This window comes from Staurois parvus, unplaced genomic scaffold (genome assembly GCF_062004578.1).
Source record: "Staurois parvus isolate SC_StPar_1 unplaced genomic scaffold, SC_StPar_1.0 ptg000679l, whole genome shotgun sequence".
Taxonomy (NCBI): domain Eukaryota; kingdom Metazoa; phylum Chordata; class Amphibia; order Anura; family Ranidae; genus Staurois; species Staurois parvus.
In genome coordinates this window covers 1,181,206-1,197,694 of record NW_028318475.1, presented here as the reverse complement: position 1 = coordinate 1,197,694, position 16,489 = coordinate 1,181,206, and the positions used below count along the sequence as shown (strand labels likewise).

The 16,489-nt window shown below is 39.1% G+C and overlaps 1 protein-coding gene across 1 annotated transcript in view; it reads right to left on the bottom strand.

Annotated features, from left to right (window-relative positions):
* Positions 1-306: 306 nt before the first annotated feature.
* PPEF2 (protein phosphatase with EF-hand domain 2) overlaps positions 307-16,489 on the bottom strand; it is a 70,300-nt gene continuing 54,117 nt past the window's right edge. Inside the window, exons 15-19 of the mRNA XM_089652308.1 lie at positions 15,959-16,101; positions 15,716-15,822; positions 10,861-11,024; positions 5,236-5,323; positions 307-773 (exon numbers count right to left, since the gene is read on the bottom strand). Of these exons, the coding sequence (XP_089508434.1) occupies positions 571-773; positions 5,236-5,323; positions 10,861-11,024; positions 15,716-15,822; positions 15,959-16,101 (705 nt within the window). The 3' untranslated portion in view covers positions 307-570. The remainder of the gene's footprint in view (positions 774-5,235; positions 5,324-10,860; positions 11,025-15,715; positions 15,823-15,958; positions 16,102-16,489) is intronic.

Here is a 16,489-nt window from a genome sequence, read left to right as displayed (position 1 = left end):
ATGTTTGGACTTTTTTATTTATATTTAAAAAAAAATAAAATCCCAGTGGTGAGTAAATACCACCAAAATTTTTATCTGTCTCAAAAAAATGCTAAAAAATTAATATGGGTACATGACCGCGCAATTGTCATTCAAAGCGTGATAACACTGAAAGATGAAAATTGATCTGGACAGAAAGGAGGTAAAAGTGTCAGGACTGGAAGTGGTTAAAAAGGCTCATTTTATAATACTGATCCAATCTTCTAGTCAAAGGTTGGGAAGGAACACATCATAAATTGCAATAATAGACTCATACTTTCTTACCTCTGATGTCTATAACATGTTGTTTTATTTATATAATATGTAAAATACAGGTTGTTTTTCATATTTACATTCATACCATAATACATACACAGTACATACATTTTATAATGTACTGATAGGAGTTTGATCAATCATGATGAATCTGTACATGCTGAATTATTCTCCATATAGAATATTGTATCCTTTGTTAGAGTCAACAGATCTTATTGTTTTCCATTCTGATGCGACTCTGAACTGTCACAGGGTTTACATGCAAAGAAGCACGTATCACAAATCTGACTCTTTATCTTCAGTGTGAGGTCTGTCTGCCAATCGGAAGGCTTCCAGAAACTCGTTGATGTCTATGTTTCCATCTTTATTAAAATCTATGCTCCTGGCCATGTTAGCAATGGCGTCATCACTGACCTCTATGTTTAAGTGGGAGCTCAGTAGCTTCCAAGTGTGATGAAACTCCTCAAATGAAATGAGGCCTGAAACAGAAAGAATAATATATATCCCAATTATAGTGTAATAAGTCTTAATGTGAGGCCTGATTGTTTTTGTTAGCAAATTCTGTTAAAATATATGAGTATATACTGTAAGGCCGGTCATATTTGAGTCTTTTTTTTTTTTTTGATCAACCAGCAGGTTGAACAAAAAAAAAGCAGATTTTCTGCTCCGCACATCCAAGGTGGATGGGGAATCACTCCTGCTGTGGTATTGTATTCTGACAGTAGGGAGCCTTCCCTGTCATCAGAATACAATAATCAGTGTTGATGTTTATCCCAAAAAATATTGTGTGACATAAAAAATTGCAGCACCCACCATTTTATTCTCCAGGGTCTCCGTAAAAAAAATTAATGTTTGAGGATTCTAAGCAATTTTCTTGCAAAACAAAATGCATATTTTTACATGTATGACAAAAATGGCAGAAATGGCCAGGGGGTCAAGTAGTTGAATGAATTGGGCAGTTATAACAATTCACTATAAGCATTAATACATTTGCTGCTCCCCACCAAGTGCTATATATATTCATTTATTTTTGCATTATGACAGGTCTACCAGGACAGTGCCTAGCTCCTTATGCAATTTGTTTGACAATACCTTGCATTGTTAGCCTTAAAGTGGTAGTAATCTCTTAGAAACAACAAAGAAAAAGTTTACTTCTGCAAAGCAATTTCATAATGCTAGTATGTGCTTACCTTAAAATGAAGTTTTCCAGCGCCGCGCTGTCACCACTGCAGAGGTTTCTATCTTGAATGGCTGGGACGTGATGACGTCACAGGAGTTTTGGCCATGGCACACAGCTCTGAAGAAACCGCATGGGTATGCCGTTCCCTCAGAGCGCATGCGCTGGTGATGTCACCGCCTGCTGCTCCATGGAATATCTCCTAAACGGTGCATGATTAGGAGATATTAATTTTACCTACAGGGAATATTTATTAGAATCTTACCTGTAGGTAAAATAAGAAAGCGTTTACTACCACTTTAAAGCTGGCACTTCCCTATGCATGTACAGTTATCTACAGTCAAAATTTAAAACAATATTCTTTTTCACATTGAATTTCAATTATTTCCTGCCCACGCCTATTATTTTGAAGATCCCTACACATTTACTGCTGTGTCACACATTTCACAGAGCCTGCCTTCTGAACTAGAGATGTGCTGAAAGGAGGAGTTTCAGGAGAGTCGGTACAGGAATCACTGCTTGCAGGCAGCAAGGTACCATGGGACATGTAGGCCTTAGAAATCAAAAATAAACCAAAAGAATGAGCAGAGGAGAAGCTGCAAATTACCCAGGGAATCCAGGAAGTTATGGAAAGAGATGACCAGCAGGCAGGCAGCACTCACAACATGAAAGAATATTTTGCAAGTAAATTTATATTGGATTGTCCATTATGAATTTTGTTTGTATTACAATGCTGATATAAAATGAAAGTATATTCTGTGACCATAGAATTTTAAAGTGGAAGAAAAGCCTAACACTAACTACTTTTTAAAACATTCCTATCCCCCTCCTCCAACCTATCCTCCATATCTTGTGTTAAAAAAAAGACCTGTGTGCTTACCTACTTTTAATCTGCTCTGATCTGGTCATGTGATACTGCAGCTCTGGCTTCCCTGTGTAAGCGAGAAGTTGCTGCAGAGGAGTGGAGGGAGCTCTGACCACTGCTCGGCCATGGGAGCTTATGGGTGATGTCACGGCTCCCACAATTAACAGCTGCTGTTGAGTACCACCTTACACAGGGCTGGAGTTGCAGAATCACATGACCAAACCTAGATTAAAAAAAAAAGATAAGTATACAGATCTTTTTTTTACATTGGGTATGCAAAATAGGTAGAAGGAGGGGGAGGACATTTTTTTTTTCCCAAATGATTTTTATTCAAATTTTCAATAATATTGACATACAAAGAATGATAAAGAAGGAAAATAATGAACAATAAAGGAATAATGCCAGCAGATGCACATTACAAGTAGTATACATCATAAACGGAATTGATAACTCCTCACTCATGTATGCACTTTGACAGTCATCAATTGTTTTCCTGTTCCTTAGACTACTCATGTGTTTCATATAATCTGATGGTAAATAATGTGCATTAAGTAACCCATGCATTCACAAATAAACTTGAGAAAAGAAACAGAAGAGAAAAAAAAGGAAGAATAATATGCTACACCCGACTGTTCCGTCTGTCTTGTTTGCCCTTCTAAAAGGGTTATTTAATTGTGTACCAGAGATGTATTATATTCCAGGGTTCCATGTTTTTCAAATAAACTGATTTTATTTAAAATAGAAGATAATTTTTCATGTATTATTATTCACATTAATTTAGTATTTATCAGTGAGAACGAGATGGACAAAGACTTCCATACCCGTGCTGCCAGGAATATGAATGAGATTAATTTTTACTATACGTCAGCGCCTCCCCTATGGGTTGATTCAAAAGAGCTTGATCTGCATATATATATACCCGAATTTGAAACCTCTTAACCTTAGGGCAACTCCACCAGATATGATATACAGAACCTTCTTGCCCATATCCTCTAAAGCAATTAGGGGAGGCATGGGAAGAATTCCTTGTGGGTACCATGCACCACCTTAAAAGCATCTTATACATAGCTTCTATAACTGAAGGATTAATATATGACTGAGTCATTAATAGCCATGTCATTTCATTCAAGCAGGTCACTTACCGAGATTCCGCTCCCACAGAAGCATTTAAGGCAGCTTTTCAGATTTCGAATTAAGCATGTTGTAGAGTGCCAAAATTTGACCTGTATCTTGTTGACATTTCTACGATGCTTCATTTATGTCATTGTTGTTGAATCTGATTACAAAAGGGATAGCAGGCGCATGGTGTGGCAGTCCATGTATGTTTGATGAGTTCCAAATGGGCAGGGGTAAGGGTAGTCCAGTAGGCACTAAGGGCAAGCTGCATAGGAGCGAAGCATAACTCTGTAGAAGGGAAACAAAGAAACACAGCTCCTCTAAGTGTGTACTGTTAAGGACCTGTTGTGATCGGACTCTGACAGGATTCGGCTATGCGGCGTGGAGAACGCTCGCTTTCGAGTTTACATTCGCTTGACAGTGTTTGAAAGGGTTACCGTGCTAACATTCCATAGCCGGAAGGCACTGGAACTGCAAGCACTGATGTGAACTATGACATTGACAACCATATACTGTAAATTTCTAAGATGTGAGTTACTACTTATCTTTCTATTAAATACCTTCACAGAACACACTTAGAGGCACTGTGTTTCTTTGTTTGAATCTGATTGCCTATCTAGTTTGGATACAAAATGCTGTATTTGGGAATAACAATGGAAGTCCATTGTAGGCAATTGATATTTTTCTTGTAGATGTTGTTTCAACAAGATACCCTGGTTATTACAAAGATTGTCAATTCATACAGAATCCTTATTAGACCACCACATAAATTTAGATGGAGACATGGGGTGAAATCTGGATTGTGCAATATATAGGCTAGTGGGGTATGGTGGAATATGAAGTTATCCTACATGTTCTAGGAGGACAAGGATGGTCATAAAATTGTAGGCCACCCATAAATGGCACATTACTAGGTAAGGTGACTGACGTATCTTGGGTTACATGACGATGATTCAATGGACATCCAAATCTGATGTGATTCTGGTCAGTGGAATATATTGAGATGAGATCATTGTGCTCCCTGGTAGTATTTCAGCAAATCAGGCACACCCAGGCCAGGGAGGGAACATTTTTAAAAATAGTTGGTGTTAGGCACTTCTTCCACTCTAAGAATACATCAGTCTATACCAGCAAAAACGAGACTATCTTGTTGCCAGTAACATTGTTGACCAATCTACAGTATGTTATTACTACTATTCACATACAAAGTGGGAAGATCTTTAGATACATGTTTATTTTGATGCAGAAATGTCATCATTATTTGTGATAGAACCCAGTGCAATTATGTTTGGAAGGGATGCCACATTTAAATGATGTTGCTTAAAGCATAACTAAACTCCCAAATATACCCCCCTCTATCTTCCAGCGATGTGGCGGTTACATACCTTGTTGGCTATTGTTATCTTCTCCCAGGGTGTTAGGTTTTCAGCCTCTTTATTGACCGTGGGGAGTGACATCGTAGCATTCGCAGCTCAGTCAATGGAAGACTGCTAGCAGGCAGGTAAGTGTGTATTATTGCAGTAGAGACATAGCACGTCTCATCTGCAAAAAGAGCCGCCTGCTCAATGATTTGGACAAGTTAGGTGTAGTTCCACTTTAATACTGATGTATTATCAAATATATAATTTTAATGCAAAATATTTTGTTGTGTGCCAACATTAACAATTATAATGCAAAATACAGAGGCAGAGAAGGCAAAAAATATTGTCAAAGTGACACCTTTCAGTAAAAGGTTTAATGTTACTTTTGCCATTTATTTTCAGTGTAATTCACCTGCACTTACCTGAGCTATCACTGTCTATTATCCTAAATATTGTTTCTAAATCTGATCGGTTTCTGTAGAGGGCTTCTAACAAACTCGACTGTATATTCTGTAAGTGATAAAAAGAGAGAGAATTATACAATGAACATGCTTTGTTTAAAGGCATAATTCTTAAAATCAAAAATAGGCAAAAAATAAATTCTCACCCATAAAATGGCACCTTATTAGGTATTGTACACTTTTAAATGTTGTGGCTGCAGTTTGCAGAGTCACTGCAAACTGCAGCCACACCATGTAAGCCATCATTAAGGGAAAACACACACTACACTAATACACACTAAGTAAAGTAAATGTACAATACCTCATAATGACTATTTTATGGGTGAGATCCAGGTATAATCTTAACTGCATAGTTATATTGGCCCAGCCTGGACCAAAGTAAGTAGGCATATCTCATATCTGAGGGCCGCTGGGGAAGCTAACAATCACTGCAGTAGTAAGCCCTACTGCAATAATCATGAAAAATAAAAATTAGGAAAAACCAGACTAAATCTCAACCTCAGTGTATTGGTCTCTATTGTATACATAGAGCAATTGTGTATGTAAGAGACCCAGTAAACCACTTGGCACATGTAGAGATTTGAGTTAAAAAAAATATTAGAAAAACCTAGAACATACAAAATCCTACTGTCTAACCTATAAAAGCATAATTGCCCAATTATTAAAAAAGCAACCATAGCAGCTGCAGTAAAAATTGTATATTGATAAAACCACTTGGGATTAAGCTCAAATTCCACCGTTAATTGTGCAATGGACTTTCAAGTGATATTCTCATAGAGTTGTCCTAAACTACATTTGCCACCCTTTCCCACCTCTGAAAACCTTGGAGCTTACAGACTTATCCAAAATGGGGGTATATGTAGTGAAGGAGGAACTCCCCAACAGTTTTTCTGGTCGCGTCCTAGATTTTACACAGTAAAAAAAGAGTAAGCAATGATGCCTGCAGAGCTGTATGAACTGGTATCTCAAGACTATAATGTTGATAAATATATGCCAGAAATAAATAAATAAGTAAATATATCCTTATAGATTTTGTTTGGATTAACTCCCATAGTAGCCAGTGATAAGGTTTATATATAGAGTTTGTATGGAGATTATATAGAGTTTAGAATAGGCATGTGATAATATGGGAATTTATATATTTGTTTTAGGATATATTGGAGATTGTTTATATATCTAGGAGTATTGTGGTGTGTTTATTAGAAGTACCCCTCATGTTATTCCCACGATTCAGTACCAAATAGTATGGGCATTATTCCCCTCTTTAATATGGAGGCCTGTGTCTCGGCGTCATAAAGAGGAGGAGTACAAATAGGGCTTCCTTGTCTGATGATCGTATCCCTTATGACTAAGTCAGATGACGAAACGCGTCAAGGGAAGTGACGTCAGACGCACATGGGAACCGGAAGTGAAGCAGCACCCATTTTGGAAAGTGGCAAGGAGTATCTGAAACAGCCTGGACGGTGGAAAGGTTTGAAAAACCTATTTTAAGGCATTTTTAAAGGCTATGTTAATGTGAGCATTTTGAATAAAGCTATTTTATGATGTTTTTGGCGGTATTACACTATTTATTCCTCATATATGGGCATCTTGATGGAGCATGATGTGAGGAGGTACATGGAATACTATTGCTGATGGACCCAGGTGTCATTGTGGGATTGTGGTAATCCTTGAGGATCTCTCCAGGAGGGCTATGTTTCCATCGTTGTGTATCTGGATGGCAATAAGGCGAGATAGTTATTGATTATTGGTAAGGGTATTCACTCCTTACCTGAATTAGAAGTGCGCACTGTTTTTGTTTGATTTTTGGCACTCAAGAGGTATTCACGAACACGTTTTGTTTCACTTATTTTCACTGAATAAGTCACTTGTGTGATACACACTAGAGTGAATTCACATACTGTTATTAAGATTAATAAAATAAAGGATAATGCACTATGTATCATTTATTTTCCTTTGAGGTAACATTGGTCGTGGAAGCCGTTGGGAGGCTCAGGTAATTTGGACATTTTTATGAAATCACCTATATTACACTGGAGGGACATTTGTGTGGTTTATTATATTTGAATTAGAATTTTGGACTTTATTTTGCACTTTAAATTTCACTTCTTTATTTTTCTTGGTGGGGTTTACTTATTTATTTCTGGCATATATTTATCAACATTATTATTTGCATCTTCAGGGGTGAAGGTGGAGTTTATGCTTTAAGGGGATTCATATTGTATTTACTTTGGAAGTGGCACTATAATAATATCTCAAGACTATATAAAAAAGGATTGACACCTTGACTCATAAGTGAACATATTCTATAAGAAGAGTTAAAGGGTCTCTTAGAGTCCCACCCAGCTAGATGTTGCAACTGGGCGGTTAAAAAAAATAAGTCCAAGGATTAGGAATAGCTAGATCTCTTGCTTCCTTAGGATATTGTAAAAATTCTAATTTTATTCTTGGTGTCTTCCAGATAAGGTCCCTAAATATAGCTTATATAATATACACCTTTTCAAAGACCCTCGGGACTACCCCATCAGAAGAGTTATGAAGATAATACAAAAGCTGTGGCATCCAAATAAGTTTAAGCATTCTTCCCACACAAGGCAGAGGTAGCCTACACCACACTTTACATTGTTTCTGAAATTTTGAGAGTAAGGGGAAAATATTATCAGAGATATAGTCTCTGGGAGAGTTAGACATAATAAATATTTAACTAAAGAGACTACTTTAAGGTGTAGATGGGCGCATGTGCAGTGGAATGGTGCCCGCCATGGATGTGACGTCACGTGCCAGCTTGGCATCATGACGCTCTTTGTTAGCCATGATGTCTCGTCTGCTGGGGCCATAAAGGGGAGAGGTGGCGGTGGGGCCGGATGTGATTACCAGGCTGGTGCTTTTCTTAAAATGACCGATTGTGTTATGGGCCATGAGGCACTGGATTCACCTTCTATAGGGTTACCATATGATCGCTTTTACCATTTTTTATATTGACCTATTGTGGATTGAAAATTTGGCAGCAGACTTTGAGGGGTAAGTGAAGGTGAGGGATAAAACTTTTTTCTCCCCCACACCTTTCTTTTTGTGTGTGTTTTCTTGGGGGAGGGTTAATGATATTATACACACCATATTGTACATATATACTGTAGAGGCTATCTTTGTTTAAGAGCTTATTCCATATGTTTTCTGAAAAATTAATCTTAATTACAATAATTTTCCTCCCCCCAGAAGAAACTATTGAAGTATATACCATTATATACAGATACTGCAGCTCATAGCTGACAACCAGCAGTGGTCTCCGCCCCCGCCTGTCCTCTGCATGGCCCAGTGCCCATCCTGTTTCCTCCCTCCTCCCCTTGGGGTGGAGGTGGATATATGGGCATGAGATGTGGCATCTATCTTTGGCAGTAGACATCGGTGTACATTATCGTGTTTGAACCAAATAGCAATTTTATCATTTAGGTGAATATTGTGGTAACATTTTTTTACTAAATATCTATGTAATGTGTATAGATGTTGTGATATCCTCATGTGGAAATATATATATATATATATATATATATATATATGTTACCGTGAAGCTATGTATATGGTTTTCTAGACAACCTCCACAAAGCCTTTGAAGAAGCAGATGTGGACTACGAAACACGTCGGCGTTTACAGCAGGACATGGAATTGTCAAATCTTCATATTATGCGAATTGTGGTCATGTGTTATTAATTATCTATCAAGTGATGGAATTTATGGTCCACTGTTTTATTGTACTTTAATAAATAAATATAATTTTATAGTCAATCTTTGCCTTTGGTAAAATCAGTCTGTATATGCAGTAAAGCATGCTTGTTATACTCACTGTGGAACCTAAGGGGTTAAACATCTGCACTGTGTAAAAAGGCTGTTTGATCCTTTCTTCTCTGTTCCTCACCTTTTTCAAGCGATCACCAATTATCTCCAGACTGAACCATAGGAATGCACATGCTCAGCTTGGTGTATATTGCTAGAGAGGTTTTTTTTACTTGGGAGAGTGCATGTGATCAGCATAGGGCCAATCAGCACTGTCCAGACAAAGCTCAGGGGATTGCCATCCTCCTAGAGCAGAAAGAAAACTCCTCCTACAAGCTTTAGCTAGTGCTTAGCTTAACACTGATTGAAACCACAAGACAGCTGTAATTGCTGAGAAAAGGTATTAAGCAGTTTGTTTACTAAAATGATTGCATTTCCATGTTCTGTGTATTGTGGGAGACCAGATATAGTGGATGCAGGGTCCTGGGTTTAGTAACACTTTAAGGTGTGCTAATGAGGAGGGCAGTGGTTCAGACAATGGCTCTATGGGGAACAACATTAACTTCTACCAATTAATGATAAGATCTGAGAATCTTCCGAAAGCATCCACATATTCCATAACTGCTGGGGGAGAAGTCTGAATATTTTAATGAAATAGAAAAACATCATCGCAGTACATAGCAACCATTCGTTCAACGAACATCTAACAAACCCAGAAATATCTGAAGAATGACAAAGTAGACAAGCCAATGACTCTATGGCAATGGCAAAGAGGAGGAGAAACAGAGGGCACCCCTGCCTAGTACCTCTGTATAGATTAAAGAATGAGGACTGCTAGCCATTGACCATAATACAGGCTCTCGGGCAGTATAAAGTAATTTCACCCAGTTACTGAAAATAGGGTCAGCTTGAAATCTCCTAAGACAGCCCACAAGTAGACCTATTCCATGCTGTTGAATGCATTTATCGCATCTAGTGTCAGAAAAGCCCTGTTAGACATATTGCACAGCTTCATATTTATATAGGCTGAACTAATATTCACTGCCGTAGACATATTGGGCATAAAGCTCGCCTGATCAGAGTGTATAATATGAGAAATAGTTTTATTAAGTCTATTTACAAGTACCTTTGCTAATATTTTGACATCAGAAGACAGAAAAGAAATAGGCCTATGTAAATCAGGGTGGGGAGGGTCTTCATCCTTTTAAGGAATAACCACTATTGCTACCTGTAGTAGCTCTGACTATTACAGTGATATCCAGCTTCCATAGCAGTCCCTTGGGTATAAGATATATAGTAAATACCTACATTGGTCCAGGCTGGACCAATGTAAGTATGCAATAAAGGCAATGCCTGGAGTTCAGCATTAAGGAGGACATTTACCCATAAAATCTTGATAAAAAATATTGTCCTTTAGCAGGGAACATACAATACATTCCACATTAATAGTTATGCTACCAAAATTAGTGAAGCCCCTGATATCAGCAACTCTTTAGTCTGTCAGCAGGCCTCTACAAATTTGGCACAGTGCCTAAAATAGAGAGCAACTGGGCATGTGCAGAGCAGGATGAGAAGTGTATTACTGGATTTTACACATTATAGGCACTAATTTTAAATTTTTTTACATAGCTATACCTGCAAAAGGGGCCAACCTGAAGTGTTCTAGCAGGACTTATTTTCTGACTAAATTTCCATTTTAATAAAGTATGCTTGCTAAAAGAAGCCAAATGCCTTCAGATATGCAGTCCCCTACAGACAGAAATGCTAAACCAGTTAAAAAAATGATTTTTATATATACACATTTAAAAGCTTCACCTCTCGAGCTGGCTGGCACACAGAGAGTTCATCAAACCATTCTTTGTATTTTAGCAGACCATCTGTGGCATTGCGGACAAGTTGTGGCCTGAGCATTCGCCATGGCAGTCCTAGTTTCAAGACAGACTCTAGTGCAGTTGCCCAGTCATTTAATGTAATGAATCCTGTATAGAAGAGTTAAACAATGTAATTATGTCTTGAAATCTAAAATCCATCTTCTGCCTCCACCTGGCACAGCCTGTGCTTTGAAAACTCCAGCATTTGGCAGCTTAATGTTTCCACTGTTCTCAACATGATCTTTCCCATTTGTTTGATTGACATAAAGATACTGTAGAATTAGAAGATCAGTTTCTGAGTATCAACACTTGTGTCTCAGGACAACGGGCTTGCCTGGGCGAGGAACCACCACTAGCAGTCTACTGAAAATAGGAATAAGAAGAATTGGCCAATGGATCAGAAGTTTAAAGATTTAGGATGGTCTCTTAGTCTGTGACACCAACTGTCAAATATGGGGGAGGAAACCTGATGGTTTGGGGTGCTCACGCCCTTTTCTGCATCTCTCACTTAGTCAAACATAAGGGGAACTCTAAATCAGATCACCCAAATCCTGGACGCGCCAAATGAACCTGATAAGCATCCCTCTGAATACTTGAGGTACCTGCAATCCACCGTAGTTAAGGATTTCAACAGGAATTTTCCACAGGTAAATTTTAAAGTAGAAAATGTGCATGTGTATATTCATTTCCACATTGAATTTTAAATATTTCTGCCCTGCTCCTAATAAAGTATGTGTGAACCCTCACTTTGTAAAGCAACCCATTCAGTTTAAAATAGTAATAAAAGGCAAAACATTTGTGTATACATGAAAAAAAATCATAAATACGGTACATTTTTCTTCTTTAATTTTAAAGGGATCACATAATCTCTCTTCTCAGCTGAATTAAGAGGCTTAGTGAGGTTGAAGTGGGAAGGCAGCAGTACACTTATCTTCCCAGTGAATGGTTGTGCAGGAGGGGGCATGTCAGCAGAAGTGTGACCATTGGAGGACAGACAAGACAGACTGTTCTTTGTTCAGAAAACTGACCAGGCTGGGATGGACGTGCTCTCATGCCTAGTGTGGTCAGTTTGAAATAGGAACAGGATGACTGCTAGGATCACCAGGGATTTCACACAAAAGAAGCAATGCAGAGAACAGACTGCTTTTTAATAAAAGTACATGGTACAGCAGGCACATATCAGGAATATGAAATGGGGGGTAACATATCCTTTAATCTACATTATTTTAAAATTTTAATGCTTACTTTTTGAAGAATCCCTACATGTTTACTTCCTTGAGTGCAATGCCATATATTGACTATGCTTTGTGACTATGCAGTATTGTGTCACAAGTTTCACAGAGTCTGCCTTAAGAACTACAGAGGTGGAAAATTTTGTTACACTACATCATGTCACATTTATTGCAGCCCAATCAGATTTTGGCTTAGGCTTCCAGGAGATGAATCCTTTAGGGCTCATTCACACTTGGGGCAGCCTTTGCCACCCCACTGAAAAGCAATCTGCAGTGGATCGCATCTCAGAGGGAACTTGACAAGCAGCTGTAGAACAATATGCTTCCTCCTCACCTCCTGTTTTAACCCAGAAAACCTGCACCACCACTTTCAGTGAGGCCTGATTCACTTAAAGGGGTCAAACCAAATCATGTGCGCAGCCCTGAACGGCACATGTTCTCATACCCCCTGTTTTTATAGTCCCACCCCCTTTACTTTAAAGTGGAAGTTAACCCATAACAACTTGACAAAAAATAATATTCCTTAGCTTTTAAAAAACAGTCAATCACCTTTCCCTCGATTCAATGTGTCTTCCCCGCAGCCTGTTTCACCAGCCGTCCTAAGTTCCCACTGCCGGCATCCTCAGTTTTCAGCTTGCGGCTTCACAGTCGGGTGCCCACTGCACATGCGCGAGTAGCACTGCACTTAATGGTCTTGAAGTCTTCTGGGACCTGCGTCGTGTCCCAGAAGACTATGTGGAGGGAGGGTTGGAGGACAACTTCCACTTCCAATTGCCTAGGCAAAATTGACAGGTGTCCACTCCCCAAAGGTGCCAATCCTTAACGGAACGGGGGACCAGTCCCTAAAGTGGAACTTCCCCTTTTGGCTGGAACTCCGCTTTAGTGTCTTACATAGCTATAGCTGCAAACAGGGCCAGCACAAAGTGATCTAGCAGAACTTAATTTTCTAAATAAATCTGTGTTTTATATACCAACTAGCAGCAAGAATATCATATGTGATCTGGGCACGACTGCCTATTCTTTACACATTTTCTGTTCATTCAACTTCTGTTCATGCTCTACATTTACCTACATTTCACAAGTTTCAGAAAATAAAAACCCTGGCATTTGAGAATCAGCTTATCCTTTTTATCCCAACCAAAAGCTAAGGCAGGGATTGGCCTCTGAAATCTCAACTGGGGGGGCCAGTTGACTAGAGTGGTGGATGTGGCCCTCCATGCTGCCCATAAAGACTGGGTCAAGTTTAAACAGGTCTTAATAGAGACCCTGCACACCTCAGTTCCATGGCTACAGCTGGAAAACTGCAAGTTTTAATCCTCCCCCTCTAATCTATGCCACTTTTTGAAACTTTCAGCTGGTTTGCACCTCACATCAGCTCTGTTCAGCTCCTGGACCCTTGACACCACTCAGATTGAACCCAGCTTTTTCTCTGGGTACGAGCTGGTCCTTCTGACTGCACATACAACCTCAGGCCTACCAATTCTTTCATCGAGGTAAGTTCATAGACAGGAAATCTCTGGAACTTTGGGTGCCCCAGTTGGCTATTCCCTTCTGGACATATATACAAAGAGAGATCAATGAGAGATACCTTGACCTTATGACAAATTGTGGTAGGACTATATAGGTGGTGAATTAGAGAAGAGAGAACGTATTAGTAATTTATTATGGAGGGCCACTCAGGCTGCTAGTCTTGTGGGATGCTGAGCTTTTTGTGCAGCCAATGACATATGCATGGTTTTGAGGGAAGTCTGAATAAAATAAGGATGATGGTCCTCTTTCACCCCCAGTTACATTAAGTGAGTATTTCTCATTAGGATGATTAGAAAGGGTTTTTTTCTCATCCAGCAGTCCAGTTATGGGCCTGTCTTACTTGGATATACAGTAAATATGCAGGTTATAGACAGAAGTGACATGTCCAGCATATTATGGTTGTTTTTGGGGTCAAGGTGCTTCTCTGTGAGTATAAAGCACATGTACATACTGTACACCTCTACTCTCTAAAAAAAAGTGAATTATACAACTAATCCTAAAAGTTGTGGACATGCATAGGGGGCATGAATGTAACACCATTATGCTTTAATAGTACTATTGATGCCTTGGATGCAGAGTTATATTTTAAACAAAAATCTTCTAAGTATGTCATATATATATAACTCCGCTAATTTTTTAATGGGACAGAGGACAGAAAGACGTTGGGTAGAGACCAGGGGCGGACTGACAACTCATGGGGCCCCCGGGCAACAGGGGATGTGTCCAAATGGTCAGTACGCCCCTGGTAGAGACTAGACCCTTTTTAATTAACTCTGCATGAGGACCTCCCCCCAAAGGCATCAGGTCTCTGATCTACATTCTATGTTCTTCACAGCCCACAAACCCAATTCAGGTAAAATGTGTGAGGCATGGGAAAAGTATCTGGATCTCCATTTAAAGGAGGAAGAATGGGAGCAGATTAACTTGCTTATTTACAAAGGATTGTGCAATGTAAATACTGTACACAAGAGCCTGCCTATAAGATTCAATCAAGACGGTATAGAGTCACCCTCACTGTGTCTTACGACTTTTTCCTACAGCATCTAAATGCTGCTGGTGCTGTATGGCAGCTGGAGGCATGTTTCTCAATGTGTGGTGGGACTGCCCAGTTATCACTCGATGGGCTGTGCCATAGACTTTTCCCCAGCTCGATATTTGTTGCATCACACAAAGCTTTCGGCTAAACATATGATTGCTATTACACATGATCAATGCTGCTCAACTATATGTCCAGTTACATTGGAGAGACACGGTTCTGTCTAGCACATGGGAATGGCTCCCTCACTCTTAAGCAGACTGGAGGAGATGGAGGAGCATTTGAATTGTAATCATCGCCTTCCCTTGAATGAAAGTCAGAAGGGGGAATAAGGGAGCAGAGGTCTGACTCCCATTTTCCGACTTCTCAATACCCTTCCTTTTCTCTCCTTCCCTCTTTCTCCCTCCCTTCCTTTTTCCCCACCCCCATCCTCCCAATCCCCTCCCCATTTTTTTTTCTTCAAAACCCGGCAACTGTAGACCTGGGTACCTAAGCGAAGAGGGCTCACATGGCATCTTCTGCTGTGGAACAATATTGGTTATTTCCCAGATTTGTTGAGCGAGTTTGTTGTGTGGCTTGCAAGCTCAGCTCACCCTAAATTAAGGATATGATACCGAGGGCCCCACCCTTCTTTGTTAATACACTTTGAGGGCTTGGGTTTTCTTTTTTTTCTGTTATGTGACAATTTCTCTATTTTCCCGGGAACCTTGTGATCCAAGTTCAGTGGACACCCTGAGATGGTTTTGCTGCACTAACCTAACCTTATTGTAACAAGATGTTTTCTGTTGTCTGATATTCTTTTGTATATGAACAATTTCATATGAACATTTCTCAATAAAAATTGTTATGGAAAAAACCCCCCGGCAATTATGAAGAGTTAGCCATTGGGGTAGGCAGGTGCTCACAGTAATGGCTGGTGTGTCCACTTATTATGCATGACCCTGTACTATGTTAACCTTAATATTCAGACACAAAAAATACCAAATTCATATTTAACTTACCAGTTTGATTCTTATCATATCTTTTAAACTCATTAAGGAGAACAGATTTATGAGCAAACAGTTTTTCCCTTAAGGCCCTCAGAGCGGATTCTTCCACAGTGCTCACTCTAGAAAAAAGGAGACATGGATGTTGTAAGAACTGACCCAGAGCTACATATTTCCCTGACTTGTCATTTTAAGCAAAATTCTCCTAGTCTGGTTGCAAGAAGAACTGCCTGATGCAGAACAAATGGGAAGCAATACCTTTGCCTCATGGTCAGAGTGTTGGTAGTTTTGTTTGCTTGATATTGCACAAAATGTGGGACATGGTCATGTCCCAGTTTCACGTATGCCCCTTTGTTGCTGCCAATTTCATAGTAGTTAGATGCAGAAAATATTGTTAGAACCTGAAAAAAATAAACAGGGACAAACATATTTATGTCCAAAGATTTTAAATTTGGTTATATAATGTGGCGATGGCTGAAGTAATTGCCTTAATATGCAGTGTACAAATTATGCAGATGTGATCTCTGCATTTGAGAAAAAAGTATAATATAATAAAAATTAAGTAAAATAAAAGGTAAGTCAAATGTTTCCTGCTATGCATGGGCAGTTTACCTTACCTAAATACACCAATGTGAAAATTATGATTGACTCATGAGATTGGATTATACAAGTGTCATAGAACATATGCAGAACTTTAAAGGATCCCTTCTTTCTTGGTGTTAGGTGAACTGCATTGTCTTTCTCAAAAGAGATTGATTTTCCTCATTCTCAGAGGGAACAACAAAATAG